A 22964-nucleotide genomic window follows, 5' to 3' on the forward strand; every position below is an offset into this window, starting at 1 on the left:
AGGGATAATGTTAAAGATATAATTCTGATAATTTCTGCACAGAGTGAAGAATCGAATCTGCTGGTTCAACAATTGGCATTTAATAGGACTTAAGGATTTATGTTCATGCATTAATGCATTAATATGGATTAATTCATTGGGTCCCTAAAACGACCTGTGAGATGAATGAATATCATTGTCTCCAGGTGACAAAGGAGGAAACAGATTCTGAAAAGATAAGTGCCTACACTTTGAAACACTACTGCATTTCAAAGTGGAATGCGATAAAGAACTACTGTGAAAATAAAATGCATTTTTTTTTTTTTTTTTGTGGGTAGTATTGCTCACGTTCATTGGCATGGTGAGATGCAGTTTGACATAGTCATTAAAAACAACTCAGACTGTCTGAGAGCACATCCTGGTTCCACCATTTATTATCATTGTAGTCTTGGGTAAATTACTTGACCTTTCTGAGACTCAGTTTTCCCATCCAGAAAATGGAGATAATAGTAGTACTTATCTCTTAGGACTGCTGTGGAGATTTTAATACATGATGCCTAGAAGAGTGCTGACCTATATAAGTGTTGTTTTTATCTTTGACAGAGGTTTCTCAAAATCACTTGACCAGTATATAATCTCATTCAGGTGGCAGTGATTCCAAAGCCTTTGACAGCTATTTATATCAGAGTTATACTGTATAGGTCTGAGCAGGAACTTGGAAACATAGAAAGCTGATGGTATACACCAGAGTTTCTACTTACTTGATTTGTCTTAAGCTTTATACCTCAGTTTCATCACTTTTTCCCATGACAGCTTCCATTATTACCCCTGTTGCTTTTCTAGAAGCATATGAAATATAGCTGTTACATATCCATATATGTATAAAACATTTTAGATTCTTGGATTCCAGCATCGACTTTAAAATGTTTGTTGTAGGTTTATCTGCCTCCAGCTTGTCCACCGTTGTTGCCAATACACCACTTTAAAAATATGGCTGCTTTTAGTGCTACTGCTGTTAGTTTCAAAGGTCTCTGAGAGGACTCGGTTTTTTTGCTCCAAAGGAGCTTTGCAGAGGTTACACAGAGTTGTTCAGGTCAAAGCATCCTCTCCTTATCGAGGCTTTCTCTTCATATAATCACATGTAATAGAGCACTGACATGTGGGAATTATGGGAAGTAAGAAAATGTTATATTTGCTTTTCTGGGTACCTTGGACATTCCAGCTGGTTGGAGTCTCTAGACCTATGTTTTATGAATGCATATGGTATTCTAGACTAAGTCATGTTATTTGTGCATAAATCCCAGTTTCACACAGAATAACTCAAGAAAGAATTTCCACTCATAATTCTTACACATGAAGTACTTTCCCAGGTCCTGTTTTGAAATTTTCATAGTGATTGAAGTTGATGGATGACATGCAATATATCATTGACAAACACATATCATTGACAGAAACACTAAAAACATTCTGCAAAGGTGTCAGTCAGCAATTTAATGCCTTTTTGTTGTTGTTCTCCAGTGAAAAAGAGCCAGAATTCTCTATAACTTTTAATTTTGCAAACTATTGTCCAACTTTTTGTCCTTATCTTGTCAGAGGTAAACTTCTCTTGATGGTAATTCAGCATGGGAGTTGAGATGTTATTAAGGAAATTGAGTAAAACCGATGAGTTCGTTCTCCAGGACAGGGCCAGTCTCAATGATATCCAATAATCAACTCTGTTTGTTACGTGGCAGGTGGGTAGTGGTTGTAATTACTGCCATGTTCTGTGTGGGAAAACTTTGACAGGAAGGTTAAATGGCTTCTTCAAGGTCATACTGGAAATCAGTGGCACTGCAAGGAACAGAACTTGGAACACACTTAACCAGATTGCTTTTTGAATAAGTACAACTGTATTATGAAGATAGTCATTTTCCATAGTACCAAACCAAAAACCAAACCCATTGCCACCAAGTCGATTCCTACTCATAGTGACACTAGAGGACAGAGTTGAACTGCCCCATAGGGTTTCCAAGGAGTGTTTGGTAGATTCAAACTGCTGACCTTTTGGTTAGCAGCTGAGTTTTTAACCACTGCGCCACCAGGGCTCCATAGTACAGCAGTGTAAATTTTAATGTTATTTATTAGATCTAGTTTTGTGGATTTATTACCCCTGACATATAGAATGCAAAGCTACCCTCAGTTGAACCTATAGACAGCTAGTATCATTTGAAATTTATAAACACTTTTTATGAGAATGGGAAGAATGATGATGACCAGTAGTAAAGATAGAGAAAGCTCACTTCTATTTTTGAGCTAGTTTAATGGATTGGTAGTTTATAACTTACTTTACATGCTTGTGTATTACTTTTGATTTCAGAAGTAAGTGACTGTACAAAAAAAAAAAAAAAAGACCAGACTTACTGGTCTGACAGAGACTGGAGAAACCCCTGGAACCCTTTTGACTCAGTACTGAAGTAACTCCTGAGGTTCACTCTTCAGCCAAAGATTAGATAGGCCCATAAAACAAAACAAGGCTAAATGGGCACACTAGCCCAGGGTCAAGAACAACAAGGCAGGAGGGGACAGGAAAGTTGGTCATGGGGAACCCAAAGTCGAGAAAGGGAGTTGACATATCAGGTTGGCAACTAAATGAATAATTTCTTTTATAAGGATCAGCACAAAGCTGGTTCCTATGAGGCAGAGGATAAAGATATCCCCAATGTCTAACTTTTCCAAGCTGCTGTACCACTCCATCACCTCTAACTTTAACTATACCCTCACACCTCAGTGTTCTCCCTCCTGTCTTTGAGTTCCCTAATTTCTTGCAACGTCTCACAGAACATATAAATGAAATGGCTCATGAGGTTCTGTAGGCTAGCAAATCCCAAATTTGTGGGTCAGGTGTATACATCTCTCTGGCCCTCAGCCTCTGCCCGAAGGTATTCAGTTTTCTTGCTCCATACACTGGGAAGCCCACTGTGCCGTCTCCTGTGGGTTTCTGCTGCATGTATCTCCTTCTTTGGTGGTGGTGGGCTCTCTCCTTGGCTCTGGAATTGGCTATCTTTTAAGGCAAAACTGACCAGTCCCCTTGGCAGGCCACAATTACCCTATCACACAATCACCTGGGTGGGAGTTACAAGACCATGGCTATAAAGGCCACACAGAAAAATAATTAATCAACCACAACAACCAATGTCACAAAACAATATGTTTATTAATTGTTCAATGAGAAACTAATTTGCTCTGTAAACTTTCATCTCAAGCACGATAAAAAAAAAAAAAAAAACCTGCTGGAACTAATAGAAGAATTTAGTAGCATTGCAGGGTACAAAATCAACACACAAAAATCAGTTGGGTTCCTCTACACTAACAAAGATTACTCCAGGAAAGAAATCACAAAAATAATACCTTGTACAATCGCCCCCAAATAGATACAAAACCTAGGAGCTAAGCTGACCAGGGGCATAAAAGACTTATAAAATAAAAATTCTTAAAACACTACCAAAAGAAACTAAAAGAGACCTACAAAAATGGAAATACATGCCATGTTCAGAGATTGGAAGACTTCAAATAGTGAAAATGTCAATTTATCAAAAGCGATTTTCAGATATAATGCAAGCCTGATACAAGTCCCAACAACAATCTTTACTGAAATGGAAGATCTAATGATCAATTTCATATAGAAAAGAAAGAAACCCTGAATAGGCAAAGCAATATTGAAGAAAAAGAACAAAGCAGGAGGCCTCACACTCCCCAATATTAAAACATGCTATACAGCTACTGCAAAAAAACAAGCAAACAAAAAAACACCTGTTATCAGTTCAGTGGTAGACACATAGACCAGTAGAATAGAAATGAGAACTCAGAATTAAACCCACCTGTCTATGGACAGCTGATTTTCAACAAGGGGTCAGATGAGAAGATAAGGGGGCAGGAAAACTAGAGTATTAAAAAAAAAAGTATTGGAAGTGGAAAAAACAGAACACAGTTAAAGAGAATGTTGACATACTGCGATAAATGTAGCTAATGTCACTGAACATTTTGTGAGGAAATTGTCAAATGGGAGCCTAGCTTGCTGTGTAAACTTTCACCAAAAATTCGATAAGATTTTACTTAAAAAAAAAAGTGGCTGTGTCTTCATTTTTGTGCTTTGCCATATGCCACCAGCAGTAAAAGTTACTCTTCTTTTTTCTCATCACGTAGGGCACAATTCCTAAGAAGAGAGGAAACTACAAACTGGTTTCAGACTACAAACTATTTTTTAGGCAAAGAGACACTTGTATACCTCGTCATGGCTTGAATTGTATCCCCCAAAAATGTGTGTCAACTTGGCTAAGCCAGTATTGTGTGTTTGTCCACCATTTTATCATCTGATATGATTATCCTGTGTGTTGTAAATCTTACCTCTATGATGTTAATGTGGCAGGATTAGAGACAGTTATGTTAATGAGGTAGGACTCAATCTTTAAGATTAGTTTGTATCTTAAATCAATTTCTTTTGAGATGTAAAAGAGAGAAATGAGCAGAGAGACAGGAGATCTCCTACCACCAAGAAAGCAGCACCAGAAACAGAGCTCATCCTTTGGACCTAGGGTCCCTGTGCTGAGAAGCTCCTAGTCCTGGAGAAGATTGATGACAAGGACCTTCCCTCAGAACCCACAAAGAGAGAAAGCCTTCCCCTAAAGATGGCACCCTGAATTCTGACTTCTAGCCTACTAGACCATGGGAGAAAAAATTTCTGTTAAAGCCATCCACTGGTGGCACTTCTGTTATAGCAGCACTAGATAGCTAAGACACCCATCAATTAAAAACCTAGTCTCATGGAACTTAATTTGGTTCTTCATAGAAGATAATCTTAACAAATTTTAAGTGCTAGGCATGTCAATATACTTTGAATATTTTTTATTGAATAAAAATGACTATCAGTTGTTCAGTATTCAGTATGTATCAAGCAGCATGCTAAGGAACTTAAAGGATATTTAAATCAGAAAGCTTCATTGTTTATTTTCCTTATTATAACTGAGGTACACTAATTAATCCTGAGAGTTGACAAATAGCGAGTTATTTTGGACACTGGGAAAGGTGTATAATAAATAGAAAATAAGTGTTGGGCATTTAATATTTATTTTTTATTTTCATTTTTTGGTTGAATTTTGCATTATTCCTTCCATTCATATATTTAAGCTTTCTTCCTATTATATAATATTGATTCAGTAAAGTAGGTTTTCAGCATTCTGGACCTAGTATCCAGAATATTGCAAAGCTTTTCAAGGTGCCTCCTTCTTACTTCCCTATTTCTGGATATCCTAAAGCCTTGAGTCTGGAAAAACATAGGAAATATTGATTCAGTAAAGTAGGTTTTCAGCATTCTGGACCTAGTATCCAGAATATTGCAAAGCTTTTCAAGGTGCCTCCTTCTTATTTCCCTATTTCTGGATATTCTAAAGCCTTGAGTCTGGAAAAACATAGGAAATATAGGTATTACACAGTCCATGTGAATTATGGAATAAATCATCCCACTTTCATGATTTATTCTTTTCAAAATACTTCCATCTGAAACGTATGTACTCATTCCACTATTGGAACATATATGAAGCTCTTTTTTTGACAATATATTTGCATGAATTGTCTTGTGAAATCATATGGCATTGAGATTATCAAATCACTTTTACGTCAAGATTCATTTTATTTGATGAAAAGTCATAGGTCCCAGGTGCTAAGGTTGTAAGTATGACAGTTTAGTGATATAGATGGTTTTATCCATGCTGCATTGTGAAATGGCAAATGGAAGACAGAAGCTGCAAGCTCTTCAAAATGGGACACATCCAGGGAAAGATACGATGCCATGCCAATGCAGATTAAGTTTACTATGTGTGGGGGAACAGTAGCACCTCAAGACTGAGTATGATACTTATGTAGGGCTGACATTTTTACTCTTCTCTAACGATATATTGTACACACAAGTGCACCTGAATGGGTTTATATACACATAACATACATACATACATACTTATGCTTTTATGTATATGCTTATCTTTTTTATATACATATGACTTAGAAATATATACTAGTACCTATCAATAGTTAGTGTTTAGTAAGGATTTAGCTACCTATCTGTGTGTGTGTATGCACACACACACACACACACACACACAGTCTCATTTCAAGAATAATTCTGTTATACTTCTACCTTTTACAATGTATTACATTAAGTTAGAATAAATTAAAAAATTTAATGGGTTGATAATTTGAGAATTTCATTTACTTTGAGTAGATTTAAGAATGTCAGATATAAAATTCTAAGCTGTTATTCTCAAATGTAACATTGCAGTTCTAGAGCAAATAATTACATTTTAATAGACATTTCTTATGAGAATGCAAAGTTTTAGTTAAAAAATATATTTCATATGTCTCTGATCTTAAATGAACAAGTTTTATGAACATCCCATAATGGCCACTTCTTCAGAAAATACTTTTAGACGTAGTGGAATGATTATAAATCTAATTATTACATGTTTTAGGCTAAGATGACTCAACTGCCTGAGGCGGAAAAGGAAAAGATTGCTGAGCAAGTTGCTGATTTCAAGAAAGTCAAGAGTAAGCTGGATGCCGAGATTGAGATATGGGATGACACGAGCAATGATATCATTGTGTTGGCCAAGAAGATGTGCATGATCATGATGGAGATGACAGACTTCACAAGGTAATTATGGGAAAAAGGATGTGTAGTATTTGTGACAGAAAAATGTGTTACATTAGTGAAACTTCAGGTTTCTCTGAGTGGCAGGTGCCAAAAATCAAGCTGTAGGGAAAATAATATAAATTAGAATATAGAATTATAACAAAAAAAAATTTTTTTTTTTTTTAGGTGTGTAGCTCTAGAAGTTTTGGTAAGTGAATATGGCAGAGTTCCTCAAAAATAGATGAGTAGTGATTTTGAAATCCCAGTTTATGCCCCCTCACCCTCAATTTCTTCAGAGATCTCCTGTTTATCATATTTGCATATTACTTTTAAAAAGAATTGAGTACATCAAGTTATAAACTCTATTGTAGTTATCATGATTTATTTCTTTGTCCTCATAATTTTAGTTATAGTGATTTGTATATCATCAGGATTAATGGTATCTTTTGCTTCTAAGATAGCTTTAGATGTGTTTGAAATTACAGTGACTTATTGATATACGTGAAGGAATCATACATTGCATGTATATTCCAGAAATAATAAAAAAGAATTTGATATAGATTCAAAATATTATTATACAAAACTGGCCAAATAGCAGTAAAAAATATAGTGTTTGACTTACCAGTTATTGAAATATACAAAACTATTATAATTTATTCTTGATGTAGTTTAAAAAGCCACAAAACAGAAGAGTACCCCTGAAGCAAACCTAGTACATTTAGGAAACCATTCATTTATATAACCATACATTTCCCATAAAACTAACTTTCAGATGGAGTGAAGGATTGAGTGTAATTTTTTAAATAATATTTTATTGTATTCTCTGTGTTTACATATCAAATTAGATTTGTACTTAATAATTTCTACACAAATTATTCTTTGACATTGGTTATATTTCTCAGTGTGTCAGTGTTCTCATTATTTCAATTCTGGTTGTTCTGTTTCCAGTTATCTAGCTTCCCTGCTCCTTTACCTTCTCATCTTTGCTTTAAAGTAATTGTTAACTGTTGGTAACGTGTTGGTCTCATACAGATAATTTTTAAAGGAGCACAGCACTCAAGTGATATTCTTTATTTTATGAGCCAATCTGTTAGCTAAAAGGTGACCTCAGGGGATAGTTTTGGTTGAATATTTAAAGAGTATCTCACGTGATTGTCTTGGGGTATTCTCTAGACTCAATGGGTTGAGTAAGTCTGGACTTTTTACGGATTTGAGTTCTGTTCCACAGTTTTCTCCATTTTACCAGGATCCATCTACTATGGCCCTCATCAAAATGATTAGTAGTGGTAGCTGGGTACTATCTAATTCTTCTGATCTCAGGGTAGATGACACCATAGTTCGTGTGGACTATTAGTCCTGTAAACTAGTTTATTTTCAGAGTCTTTGGTTTCCTCCTTTTTCTTTTGATCTAGGTGAGTAGAGACCAACAGTTGTATCTTGGATGGCTGCTCGCAAGCTTTTAAAACCCCAGATACTTCTCACTAAACAAAGATGTAGAACATAAACCTTATAAAGTATGTTATGTCAATTTACTAAGTTGTCCCACAAGACTAAACCCATTGCCTTCAAGGTGATTCCAAGTAGAATTGTCCTATAGAGTTTCTGAGGCTATAAATCTTTATGGAAGCAGACTGACACATCTTTCTTCCACGGAGTGGCTGGTGAGTTTGAACCACCAACCTTTCAGTTAGCAGCTGAGTGCTTTACCCTGTGCCACCAGGGCTAATTCAGATGTAGCTATATGTATATATGTATGTGTGTGTATGTATATATATTCATATATATAATAAAACACATAAGGGGCACAGTTACAAACAGTTCTTAGATATAACCAAACACCTCGTGGGACTGGTTTTCTGGGTTTGAAGTCTTAGGATCATAATCTCACGGGACAACTCAGTGCAAACATGTTACAAATAATAATAGTCAATATAAAAATATTTCTAAACCATGTAAATGTAGTAAGCTTATTAGTTTTTTTTTTAGCTATAAGTGCAATAATAGAATATGCACAAACAACAAAAATCTGTCATTTAAACTAGAGGCATATAGTAATGTTTCTCCTAGTAACTATGGAAAAAAGAAGGAACTCTCTAAAAGAGGAAGGAAAATTATGGAAAAAAAAAAAACAAAAAACACAAACCCATTGCTGTTAAGTCGGTTCCGACTCATAGCAACCCTATAGGACAGAGTAGAACTTCCTTATAGGTATCCAAGGAGGAGCCGGTGTATTCGAACTGCCGACCCTTTCATTAGCAGCTGAATGGTCCAATGTAGGTGGAGAGAATTTGAGGGAGTAAATGCCTAATGGCTTCTATTTGCAGAATGAAGTCATTCACAGAGTATGAGAAGGCTTGGGAAGACAAAAGTAGAGTGAGAGATTAGGTAGAGAAATAGATCTGGATATATAAAAGGTAGTCAACTAGGAAGAACTTAGAAACAATACATATACATTATGAGTGACCCAGATTGAAACCTAATGTATTTATTAGGAGTGCAGTGAATAGATTTTCTCTATGCATGTTCTGAGAAGACTCACATGTTAAATTTATGTAAACGCCTAGGCTAGAAAAAAGTTTGTGGCAGGTCAAGGGGAATAGAGAATTAAAACTACTGGAAAGGATGCGATGGAATACTGACTTGGTCTAAACTGGGAAAGAAGGATAATGAGTTTTGGAAGCAGAAGAAAAGATGGAAAGATATGTCACCTGACACATGGTGAGGAGATAGACTCCTGTGAAGTCTTCCCTGCTCTGAATCTGTCTCCCTCCCAAAGGAATTAATGTCTTACTGTTGACATGTTTGAAGAGAGTTAGAGAAGGATGCTGCTAAATCAGAGACTAAGTATGTCATCATCTGTAACAAGGATGTGAGAAGGAGCCCTAGTGGCATAGTGGTTAAAAATGTTAAGTTACTAAGCAAAAGGTCAGTGGCTCAAACCCCCAGCCACTCTGCAGGAGAAAGATGTGGCAGTCTGCTTCCATAAAGATTTACAGTCTTGGAAATCCTATGGGCAGCTCTATTTTGTCTGACCCTGTAGGGTATTAGAAGAGAAATCACAACTCCACAGAGTGATAACTCACTGGAAAGTAGACACATTTTATGTTTTGTGAAAACTAAAACAGCCAACACTCTCACAATCTATAGGTGTCATTGCCAAAGGCATCCACAAAACAGAGATACTGTGTGCTCAAATTGCATTACACATCACATTTCTTTTATTACAAGCATGTTAGCTTGTTCATCAAGGAATCTGTGATAATGGCGGTTATATCTAGTAGTGCTGTATTTGTCAGCAAGTGGTCACCCTACTTAAACCCCCCCCCAAAAAACCAAACTTGTTGCTGTCAAGTCAATTCCGACTCATAGCGACCTTATAGGACAGAGTTGAACTGCCCCATAGGGTTTCCAAGGAGCAGCTGGTGGATTTGAACTGCTGACCTTTTGGTTAGCAGCCAATTCTCTGCCTTGCAACCAAAGGCTATGTAGAGTTTTAAATAGCTATATAGTTAAAATTAATAAAAACAAATAATCTCTTTTAAAGTGCCACTGGGCACTTTCTTTTCCCTTGTTTTTTTCCAGCACATATTTTATTATTACTATCAAGAATAATAGTATCTAAATTTGATGAATGTTTGCTATGTAGCATCACCATGATGAGCCATATGTTTTCTCATTGTTATCCTTAGAACAGTTCTATTGATTATTATTTCCTCCATTTTATATTTAAAGAAACAGAGATTCATAGAGGTTAATTAAATTGCTCAAGGATACACAGATGGAGTTGGGGTCAGTCCAGCTCCAGAATCTGGGCACTTAGGTTCAATGGGCACTCATTTGTATTACAAGTCTTTATCCTTGTGTGAAACGCAGAATAACATGAGCCAGTCCTTTCTCCCAAGCAGAAAATAAAAGGAAATGTTAGAAACAGCCATAACAATTGTGTAATATATTGTATACTTCTAGCTGTAAACACTTTAGGAGCTCAGGAGGAGAGGGTACCAGCAGAGGATAAACTAAGCAAAGAGCAAAAGTATGAACAAGTGAAGGCATTAGGCTTTGCAGGAATCTTGGGATTGGACTATGGAGAGCTGAGACATATATATACATATGTGTGTATATATGTGTGTATATATATATGTGTGTATATATGTATACATATATATTTATACATACATATGTGTATAAATATATATGTCACTATATAATTATAGATAAACCATATATATACAGTATATATGACACAATATAATTACATCGCATTGTGTTAAAGATTCTAAAGGTTTTCTGGGTCTGCTTATATCCAGGCATCTGATACTGTGACAGATATTGAATGAAGGGTTTCTGTTAGTCTATTGACCAGGTAATAGAAGGATGAGAAGGCCATTCATTAGAAAATTACTTATACTTTTAATTGTATTCTCATAACTCAATTCTGTATTTATGAGAATGATATCCTGAAGAAAACTTTGGAGAGTAATAGCTGTAGAAAATGGTTTGATTTTTCTGTCAAATCAGTGTGATGTTGGTTTCTATTATCATGTTGGAGCTAATTCCTTCCTGACGCTGTTCTCTGAAATTTTGAACATTGTTCCTTGTCAATAAGAAATGGAACTCTTTATAAACACTAATATAGCATTATTTTGATGATTTGTAAGTTTTGATAATCTACTTGTTAAAAGACAACATTTTCCTGGTAATGGGCCAATCTTCCAGGGCCAAATATGTACAATCATAAGGTTATTCAAATGCCCCTGATATATCAGAACTTGAAAAATGTCAGTTAGTATAAGTTCAACCATATGTACAATAAGCATTGGAAATATAATGTTTTTATTTAGTTTTGATTAGTTACCCAAGAGAAATGGCATATGCTGCATTTTTCGAAGGGCTGGAATGAATGTATCCTGTGTACTGAATATTATCACCAGCAATACTTCTTGTATTCTTATAATATCCCAAACAAGTTCTTGAAATATTGGTAAAGTCAGCTAGCTAAGCCTATCTGTATGCAAATGGGCCCATTTTCTCAGGTGGTTTGTCACTTTCCTCATTTTAAACATGGTCTGTTGCATTCAAGAGTTAACCTAAAATATTGGGGAGGGGGGAGTGGGTAGGTCAAAAGGGTTTTGTTATACAGAGATCTCAGCTTCTGTTATATCCAGGAGAGCTTCAGATATGACTGGACAATGGGAGGAGATACTTAGAAGTCTATCAACCTGAAGGGAAAAGAAAAGAGGACTCATACCTACAGATGTACAAATATTTGTTGAATTCATCTGTATAAAAAGTCCTTGGTTGAGCACTTGCAGAGCACTGGCAGATGAACAACCAGATTAAGAAGAAAGGGTGCTATTGTAGTGCCATCGTGGTCCTCACCCTACTCATACCTCCCACTGGATATGGGTCTGTACTTAAGGAAATTTTCTGCCTCACTTCCTGTTACGGATTGGATTGTATCCCCCCAAAACATGTATCAACTTAGCCAGGCCATGATTCCCAGTATTGTGTGGTTGTCCACCATTTTGCGATAAGATATGATTTTCATGTGTTGTAAATCCTAGCCTCTATGATATTAATGAGGCAGGATTAGAGGTGGTTATGTTAATGAGGCAGGACTTAATCTACAGGATTAGATTGTATCTTGAGTCAATCTCTTTTGAGATATAACAGAGAGAATCGGGCAGAGATTCACACCACGCATGAAGAGCCAGGAGCAGAGCACATCCTTTGGACCTGGGGTCCCTACACAAAGAAACTCCTAGACTAGGGGAAGATCGATAACAAGGACCTTCCCCCAGAGCCAACAGAGACAGCCTTCCCCTGAAGGTGGCACCCTGAATTCAGACTTCTGGTCTTCTAAACTGTGAGAGAATAAATTTCTCTTTATTAAAACTATCTACTTATGGTACTTCTGTTACAGAAGCACTAGATAACTAAGACACTTGCTTTCCCAGATACAATCGTAAGAGGTGGAATAGAAAGAAGGCAGAAAAAAAAGCCGGGGGGGGGGGTGGGGAACTCACCTTGCCTCTATTCAGCTAGAATTTCAGAATTAAAACCTTTGTGGAAATGAAATTGGAATATGTAAAATTCATGTGTTCTATGCCTCACATATTTTTGTTTGATAAATAATTCTTTAGTTACCCAATTTTTATTTAAAACTTTTTTTTTTGATGACATATGTTTTCAGTATGGGAAGGCATACTTACTAAGTGAGTGTGTTTAAATTTTTGGTCAGTAATATGGATTTTGGAGCCCTGGTAGTGTAGTGGTTAGGAGCTCAGCTGTTACCCAAAAGGTCATCAGTTTGAATCCACTGGCCGCTCCTCGGAAACCCTATGGTCGCTATGTGTTGGAATCGATTTGACAACAACAGGCTTGGTTTTAGTATGACTTCTCGAAATATGATCTGGTAATACAATCTATCGTTGAGGCTAGTGGCACTGTGGCACCACAGATCTGTGGCATGACAGCATACCAATGGGAACTAGATATATAATTTACTGAGGGCACCTTTCCATTAGGTTACATGGGGGAACTCTGGTTTTCTAAATATGGTACAGAGAAACCAAAACAAACCTACCTACCACATGAGAAAGCCATAATTATACTTGCAAGCCTTACCTCACAGAAATAAAGGGAAAAAAAGACAAAAGTTTACAAAAGTAACATATCCAGAAAGTATGACCGAATAGAATGGTCAGCCTACAAACATGAGGCTCCAGTTCTGGCCTGCTGAGCTTCATGCATTTCAAAAAGGATCCTCTTTGATGCTAAATGCATTAGAACTGTAATAACGTACTGCCTACGACGTCCAGAGGCATAAAAATTGGCTGGTCTACTGTTACACCATAGTAACAAAAGTGAAAAGAAACCTCTGCACAGGGTTTGTTTTTTCTTTCTGAGGTGATATATTTATATTCTAATACAATCTGTTAACAATAGCACTTTAAATGTGTACCCCACACAATGAAGGGAATAAGAAATATTGGTAAATCTTATGTTTTTTTCTTTTTAATAAGTTTTGTTTCTCTTTCTAAAAATTAAGTTACCTCAGTAATTGAAGTATTAAGCTCAGTGATCTAAACAATAAAGGCAAAATATAAAATTTACTTGATAAAACTACTGAATTCTCTCTTATATTTATATTAAATATCAACATAAATTTCTAACAAACAATTGAAAATATAAAATATGAGATATGCAGGTGATTTAAGATTTCTAAAAATTATTTCTGACTTTCCAACTTACAACTTTAAGGAAGAATTTATTTTGTATTTGAAATAAAGATTCTATCTGGGGAAAAGGTTTTTTTTTTTTTTGCTATCCTATACAATGCTAGCTCACTTCTTTTTTCTTATTGGACAGTGTGTTGAGTAATTATGAGTTATTATCATTGCCATTTCCCTGAATATTTTGTAAAAACTGAGTTTATTTTTTTATGAGTCTTGAATCCCTGGATACATTATTTAGTAATGCTAAGGAGAAAAACATTCAACATGAAAGAGAATGATGTTATCTGCCAGTTATTTTTACTTGATAAAAGTTTACATATATTGCAGCCTGGCTAGTAATAGGCAAAAATTCAGCTTATATAATACCTTAGTGATCATTTATTAAAATTAACTGGAAATGAGAACCCAAACACTTACCTAAATTTGGCGTTGGATTTATCAGAGAATTTGGCAAACTGTGTTTTTCTATTTCCAAGTGGCAGAACGGTTCTGTATTGTATGAATCTGCAGAGATTTCAGGTAGCTAAAGTTAAATTATTCATTCTCTTAGAGCACAGGGAATTGAAATATTGGAAATGTGGAAATAAACAAAGACCACCAACATCAGAGCAAACAGAAACGATTTATTCAGAACTTGCCCTAGTAAGGGAATTAGCACCATCACTTGCTTTGAAAAGGAGAGGCCCAAAGGCAGTCAGGAGAGAGAGAAAACTTTATAGTGCAAAAAAGGGAGGCTCCAGGTATTCTTCACTGGAGACTGTTGGTAAGGGGAAGCTGGAGGCAGGCTAACTAGAAGCAGAGCATTTTGTGTGATTGGAGAGCATATTTTGTCTTCTCTGGTTGTTCCTGAGTTGGAAATGTTGGGGGAAAAAAATAGGGAGGCTGGCAGACATTGACCAAGTCGTGATTGCTGCAGTTTGCCGTTTGGCTTTCTGGGCTGGCTGCTGCAGAGGTTGTGTGTCAGAGTTCTACTGTAGTACATGGTCTGGCCATTGTGTGTTTTATATTCAGTCTCTCAGAAACTTAATTGGTAGTTATTTCTTTGGGATAGTATAGGGTAGATGATTGTGAATTAAAACAATATTGAATTAATTTTATATTTAAAAACAAAACCGAGAAAAAAAACAATCTGATCATCTGTATTTTAAACCAAAGGTCATATGAGTTTAAAAATAACTGGTTTAACAAAAAAAGAAAAAAAGCAGCAGGTACTTCCATGGACAAGTCTTTGTAATATAATTAATTTTATCAGCATAATTCCTGCTGTGTCCCAAGAACCCCTAATTAGTACAGTTTGGAGTTTGTTTTTCTAGAGTAATTTGATTTATATATTCTGTTGTAGACTTTTTTTTTCATATCTGAAATCTTAAATTCCTACTCCTATGTTTGGAAACCCTGGTGGCGTAGTGGTTAAGTGCTACCGCTGCTAACCGAGAGGTCGGCAGTTCCAACCCACCAGGTGCTCCTTGGAAACTCTATGGGGCAGTTCTACTCTGTCCTATAGGGTCGCTATGAGTCGGAATCAACTCGACAGCGGTGGGTTGGTTGGTTGGTTATGTTTAACTCTCTCATTCCTGATGTTTTAATGCCTTATCCTCAACCTCATTATGTCCTTTGATCCGCTGACCCTTCCCCCTTCTTCCTCCAATTTGTTTAGCTACTTTGGTCTTCATTTCTTTTTTTATATAGCCTAGACCACACAGCCCGTTTTGTAACCACTCTCTCACCATAATCTTGATCTCGGTTTCCCTCATGCACATATGACAGTTGCAGTCCTGTCTCAATCCAACCACTGTCTCCTTCTGTCTTTTGCTTGGGTTTCAGATTATCGATTTCACCCATTCTTCCTTAATGAGCACGTGTGTCATTGTACGAGGATACGTTGTAGAGGGAGGGAGTCTAAGAGACATACCAAGTTCTTGCCACTCTAGGAAGTGGCTGCTTGAGTCATTTTTAACTTGAGAAAGAGAGACAGATGCTCTCAATTAGATGAAATTCTGTAAATCTTTGGTCTCTGTTTGACCCTATACCTTGATTACAGCTATTTGCCTCCCTGCCTCGCTCTTCACTCTAATTAAGTACTTATCCCAAAGTGAATCTGACAATCTGATATTTGCTTTTTGTGACATATTCCCTGAGTGTGAGTAGGAAGTAATCTCAGTGCCCCTACCTTAGCAGTTACAGGCTCTATTAGCCAGGTCCGTGCTGCTTGGTCTTGCCAACAAGGGTGTCATGGATTAAATTATGCCCCCCCCAAAAATGTGCGTATCAACTTGGTTAGGCCATGATTCCCAGTATTGTATGGTTGTTCTCCATTTTGTGATCGTAATTTCATGTTGCGAGGATTAGGGTGGGATTGTAACACCACCCTCACTCAGGTCGTCTCCCTGATCCAAGGTAAAGGGAGTTTCCCTGGGGTGTGGCCAGCACCACCTTTTATCTCCCAAGAGATAAAAGGAAAGGGAAGCAAGCAGAGAGTTGGGGACCTTATACCACCAAGAAAGCGGCACTAGGAGCAGAGCACATCCTTTGGACATGAGATCCCTGTGCCTCAGAAGCTCCTCAATCAGGGGAAGATTGAGAACAAGGACCTTCCTCCAGAATCCACAGAGAGAGAAAGCCTTCCCCTGGAGCCAGCACCCTGAATTTGGACTTGTAACCTGCCAGACTATGCGAAAATAAATTTCTCTTTGTAAAAGCCATCCACTTGTGGTATCTCTGTTATGGCAGAACTAGACGACTAACTCAAGGGCATTCGTCAATTGTGTACAACCATACAAATGTTAGTTATCAGTATCGTTGTAATTACCATGGCACTTAAGACACGGGGCTGGCTGCCATTGCTCATATAAAGGTAGTGTGACTGTTCAGTGATTTTACCTTCTCCGTGGGAGTTCATGCTCTGCTTTCAAATTCTTATAAGCACTTAGCTAGAGTCATTTTTATTTAAAGTATAGCACTCACATCACAAATGGTAATTCATGAAATTTTTATTGCTTACATTGGCTTGTATATATATATTTTTGCCCTGTAACAGCAATAAAAGAAAAAAAAAATGAAAGAAACATCACAATTCCAATGTTGTGGAGACTAAAAGACCTAGAGTTTTAATGAGACATTCTTGGCTGTTAGAAAAGAGAAATTAACTCAGGGTTTTTCTTAGGAAAGGATCATGAATTACCCAAATCCCATTATTAAGTTCAGATAGCATTTCCTTCTGTCCACAGTGGAAAACTAAAACATCAGGATGGGGATCTGTCAAATTTGTGATTGAGGGAAATGCTGGTCTGCATTAATAAATAAATAAATGAATAACAATAAATAAATAAATGAAAAAAATATTTGTAAGAAAGAGCACACTAAATATATTCTTTTTCCCTTTGAACATTAAAAATATTTTTGCTTATTATAATTATACCCTTGCCATAGAGTCAATTCTGACTCATAGTGACCGTATAGAATGGAGTAGAACTGCACCATAGAGTTTCCAAGGAGCAGCTGGTGGATTAGAACTACGGGACTTTTGTTTAGCAGCTGAGCTCTTAACTACTGTGCCACATATTTGGAGAAATTATTCTAAAATTCTCTTAAGAATAATTTATTTTAACCTACAAAATAACTTATTCAGAGCTTATGAAATGTTTTTTACAATTCACCAATATATTGAAACTTTCAAATTATTCATTCAAATTACTTCATTCATATAAGAGATCTCATGAAACTGTTGACTTTTCAATATAAGCAGATATTAAAACTACTTGGGAAATCATTTTGCAAGAAGTAAGTAGTTTGAAGGAAAAACAAAATTCAGTGATATGAAGGCCAGGAAGATGGAGGAGACAAAGATTCATTGAATTGTTCATTCATGTGTTCATTCATTCGTGCATGTTGTTCTTGTTTTTGTTGTTAGTTGCCATTGAGTCAATTCTGACTCATGGCAACACCATGTGTATTTAAAAAAAAAAAAAAATTACAGTAATAACCACCCAAAATATGTGAGTGGTTACATAGGTAGATATCTGTGCTTATATATGTATATATGTATAGCTAAGCACATATGGGAGCCCTAGTGGTTAAGAGCTTGGCTGCTAACAAAAAGGTGGACAGTTCAAATCCACCAACCGCTCCTTGGAAACCCTGTGGAGCAATTCTACTGTATCCTATAGGGTTGCTATGAGTCGGAATCAACTGGATGACAATGATTTTTTTTTTTTTTTTTTTTGGTTTGGAAGTGCAGATGAATATGTGGGTGCGCACATATAGATGTTTCTGTAGGCAAATGTATATACATGTTTGTGTGTGCTGCATATACATTCACATATAAAATAAAGTACATATGGGACACAGTTATGGATACTTCCTAGATATAACCAAACACCTTATGGGATTGGGTTACTGGGTTTGAGGGCTTAGGATCATAGCCTCAGAAGGCAACTCAGTCAATTGGCATAACATAGCTCACAAAGATAATGTTCTATATCCTAGTTTGGTGAGTAGCATCCGGAGTCTTAAAAGCATGCAAGCGGCCATCTAAGATACAGCTATTGGTCCTTACACTTCTGGAGCAAAAAAGAAAACTGAAGACTCAAGGAAGAAACTAGTCTATAGGAGACCAGAACTAGATGGTGCCCAGCTCCCACTACTGACTGTTCCAACCAGGGATACAATAGATTAAAAAAAAAAAAAAAAAAATAGTCCTAGATAAAATGGGAGAAAAATGTACAACATTGACTCAAATTCCCAAAAAATTCCAGATTTACTGGACCAGTAGAGACTACAGGAACCCCTGAGACTATGGACATGAGGTACCATTTAAGCTTGGAACTCAAACCACTCCCAGTGGTCACCAATCAGCCAAAAGACAGAATGGCTCACAAAATAAAAAATATCACCTGTGAGTACTGTACTCCTCTAAACAATCATCTAAATGAGACCTAAAGGTCAACATTTACCCTGACCAAAGATGAGAAGATAAGGGGAGACAAAGAAGCTAAATTAATGAAAACAGAACAATGAGAACAGAAATAATGAGAATGCTGACACATTGTAAAAAGTGTAACCAATGTCACCAAATAATAAATATGGAAATTGTTAAATGAGAACCTAATTTGCTATGTAAATTCTCTCCAAAAACATAATAAAGTACTTAAATTAGTGTGCACCTACTATATACCAGATTCTGTTCTTCATAAAAAAAAACAAAGTCCTGATTTTGAGTTAATCTCTGCCATTACAGATTTATAGAAATTAGAGGAAAAATTAATGCAGAAAAAAGGAAGCCATAGGAAGAGTGACAAGCTATGCCTTAGGGCTTAACACAGACTTCAAAAGAGTTGGAACTATTTGAGCTCTCTTGAAGGTAGTACCTTCCCAGATGGAAAGAGGGTGAAGGGCACCCCAGAGAAGGAACATGCAATGTAGGTTATAACTAACTATAAGGAAGAGAAGCAGGAGATAGCACTGCTATGACAGTCAGGAACATATCATGAAAGATTTAGGATTTAGGTAGATAAAACCTGGCACTATGGTGTAAGCATATATTGGAAACCAAAAACAAACCAAACCTATTGCTGCTGAGTCAATTCCGACTCATAAGACCCATTGCCATTGAGTCAGTTCCGACTCATAATAACCCTGTAGGACGGAGTAAAACTGTCCCGTACAGTTTCCCAGGAGTGGCTGGTAGATTCGAACTGCCAACCTTATGGTTAGCAGCTGAGCTCTTAACCACTGCACCACCATAAGATAGAGTAGAACTGCCGCATAGGGATTCCAATGCTGTAATCTTTACGGAAGCAGACTGCCACATTTTCTCCCATGGAATGGCTGGTAGGTTCGAACCACCGAACTTTCAGTTAAGAGCCAAGTACTTTACTGAGCAACCAGAGCTCCTCATATATTGGAAGGGGCTGTCATTTATTCCCAAAATGGAGTAATTTGGTTATTGAGTTGTTTCTTTAAGTTCAGAGTACACAGCAAGTTTTATAATACTGCTCTATTTTTTTTTTTTAATCAAGATAAACAATGACACCAAGACACATAAGTCTCAAAGTGTGTAAGACTTTTAGTTTTGCAGTTTTTTTTTTTTTTCCCCCCAGTGGCAGATTATTTCTCACTGGATCTTGCCAACTATATTTAAAATTACCCATCATAGTGAAAATGTCAGGGGCTGATCTTTGTCTAGTGCTTCTAACAAAAGTATTGGCTTGGAGGAGTCCCTGGGTGGTGCAGGGACTAACTAAAGTGCTCTGCTGCTAACCAAAAAGTTGGCAATTGGAGTTTACCCAGAGGCACCTCAGAAGAAAGACCTGGCCATGTACTTCTGAAAAATCATCCACTGAAAACTCTACGGAGAACAGGTCTACTCCGACACAATAGGGGTCAACTGATTTACTGGTTTTGGAGTCCAAGCTACCATAGTTGGATCCTGACTCTGTCTAGACATTTTTGTGGTTTGGACAAATCACTGTTATGGATTCAATTGTGTCCCCCAAAACTGTGTGTCAACTTGGCTAGGCCATGGTTCCCAGTATTGTGTGTTTGTCCACCATTTTGTCATCTGCTGTGATTTTCCTACGTCTTGTAAGCCCTACCTCTATGATGTTAATGAGGCAGGATTAGAGACAGTTATGTTAATGAGGCAAGATTTAATCTACAAGATTAGGTTGTATCTTAAACCGATTGCTTTCGAGATATGAAAGAGAGAAGTGAGCAGAGAGTCAGAGGGGCCTCGTACCACCAAGAAACAAGAGTCAGGAGTGAACACGTCCTTGGGACCCAGGGTCCCTGCACTGAGATGCTCATAGATCAGGGGAAGATTGATGAAAAGGAACTTCCTCCAGAGCTGATGGAGAAAGAAAGCATTCCCCTGGAGCTGACACCCTGAATTCGAACTACTAGCCTCCTAGACTGTGAGAGAATAAATTTCTGTTTATTAAAGCCATCTGCTTGTGGTATTTCTGTTGTAGCAGCACTAGATAACTATGACACTTAACCTTCTCTTAACTTCATATTTTCAACTCTAAAATGAGGAAGGCAAAACCCACCTGGTAGGTTTGTTCTGATAATTATATAAATTATGTATATAAAAAAGTTCCTGGTGCACAATAAATCATAGCTTTTATTTTCAAATGACTTTAAATTCTCTAAAAATAATGTGAACAGGCAGGAGAAAAAGATAGCCTTAAAAGAAAGTTAGTATGAAATTTTAGAGCCCTTACAGAACCCCACAAAACCTAAACAGAGAGAACACGGGACAAACTCACTGTCTTAGTTTGCTGGTGCTGCCATAACAAAAATACCATAGGAGAATGGCCTTAAGAACAGAATTTATTGTCTCACCGATTTGGAGGCTAGAAGTTCAAATTCAAGATCTCTGCAGGGCTGTGCTCTATATCAGCTTAATGGGAAGGTCCTTCCTAGTCTCATTTAGCTTCCTTAGCCATGGGCATTTTTAGGCTTTCCTTGTCTTGTAGAGGGATCCTCATATGGTATCTTTCCCCCAGGTGTGTCTCTGTGTCTATTCTGTTCTTTTTATAAAACACCACTCAGATGGGATTAAGTTTAAGACCCATCCTAGCCTGGTATGTCCTTATTAACAAAGGAAAAACCTTACATGCGAACAGGATCACATTCACAGGTACAGGGCTAGGCCTTCAGTATATCTTTTTTGGGGATACAATTTAATCCATAACACTCACATAATGCCGTGGTGGAGGAACGGGAAATGTTATAATTAACAGCTGACAGTAAAGAGAGAATGCAAATATTTTGGCCAAAAAAGGGCATGATCAGCCATCCTGGATAGCTAATAATCCAAAGAGAACCAAAAGGTGAAATGCAGATTAGGTGATATGAGCCATGTAGGAAGAGGAGTAAATTATATTCTGCATTGCCAGGAATGAGAAATTCTGAGATATAATCTCCCAGACAGGCATTTAAAATAGATTTCAAAATAGCAAAATATTGAAGGGCATTGGTACACAATTTGGCTTGGTTTGTTCTTGATTTTTCTGGATTAAAAATGTGATTATAAAACATTGGAACTCTATACTAAGAAGAAACAATAGTAGTCCTATTGAATTTTTAGGCATACTCTGACTAAAATGTTGATATTTCTTGAGGTCTACCTACTACAATATATTAGATTAGAAAGGGCAGATTCAAGCATTGCGAGTGTCAATTTGCCAGCTGGCCACCATGTGTTTGACTGGTGTTTAACAATGAGTATTGGCTGACCTCTGCTGAAGAACATGGATAATATCTGGGTACCTGAGGCAATTGCAACCCACAAGTGAAAATACGATCTCTCAGATTTGTAATGCAATACCAAGGGATGTCAAGGTGAGTCACATCACATAAATGTCACTTGCTCTGACAGCATTCAGGACATCTGCCCATGGTGTTTTTCTTCTGATTTTTTCCTTCCATAATGAAGCAACTCTAAGGTGCCAGTGGGGACTGGTAGTTGCTTACCGTGTACCAATTGAAAAGAATATTCTGTATTTCAAATCTGGCTCGTTTGTTTCAGCCAAGGAAATATACTTAATCACTACTGAGTTACAGCTACACACTAATTCATCCTAAAAAAAAAGACATGAGTACCTCTATAGCATTTTCTTAATGACTACATTATCAGTAGAATTGCTGACTTTGAGTTCAGTATTTGTCTATTATTTTTACTAAAGAGATACTTTTAAGTTAGCATATTTAGCAAATTCTGTATTCTAACAAATAGTTCAATATTTTAAAGACAGTGCTCTAATATGTTTCCAAGTCGCCTTTTCTTACATTTTCTTTCCTCTGAGTGTGTGTGTGTGTTTTTTTTTCCAAAATACCCTTCCCTTACTAATGTCATTAAATCATTTCTCCTTTAATTGCTCTGGGCCTCATCTTTTTCCACCATTACCCAGGTGGCTGCTTTATATTTGTTGCTTTCCGTGGTAATTCCTTGTCAACACACCTTATTCTTTCTTTTCTTCTACCTCTCTGGCCTTAAGTAATTGGATGGTATTTGTCAATTTTGTCCTTTTCTTTGCATGGTCTGTTCCTCTTATTTTCTCTTCTAACAGTCCTGTTCTCTGTCC

The 22964-nt window shown here is 36.9% G+C and overlaps 1 protein-coding gene across 4 annotated transcripts in view; it reads left to right on the forward strand.

Annotated features, from left to right (window-relative positions):
- The window catches only part of CTNNA3 (catenin alpha 3), a 1852175-nt gene that overhangs the window by 1702335 nt on the left and 126876 nt on the right, over positions 1–22964 (forward strand). For all 4 annotated transcript variants that reach the window (XM_049856013.1, XM_049856014.1, XM_049856011.1 and 1 more), the window contains one exon: positions 6480–6661. In XM_049856013.1, coding sequence (XP_049711970.1) covers positions 6480–6661 — 182 coding nt within the window. The remainder of the gene's footprint in view (positions 1–6479; positions 6662–22964) is intronic.

The sequence above is a fragment of the Elephas maximus genome, chromosome 16, assembly GCF_024166365.1.
Source record: "Elephas maximus indicus isolate mEleMax1 chromosome 16, mEleMax1 primary haplotype, whole genome shotgun sequence".
Classification (NCBI taxonomy): Eukaryota; Metazoa; Chordata; class Mammalia; order Proboscidea; family Elephantidae; genus Elephas; species Elephas maximus.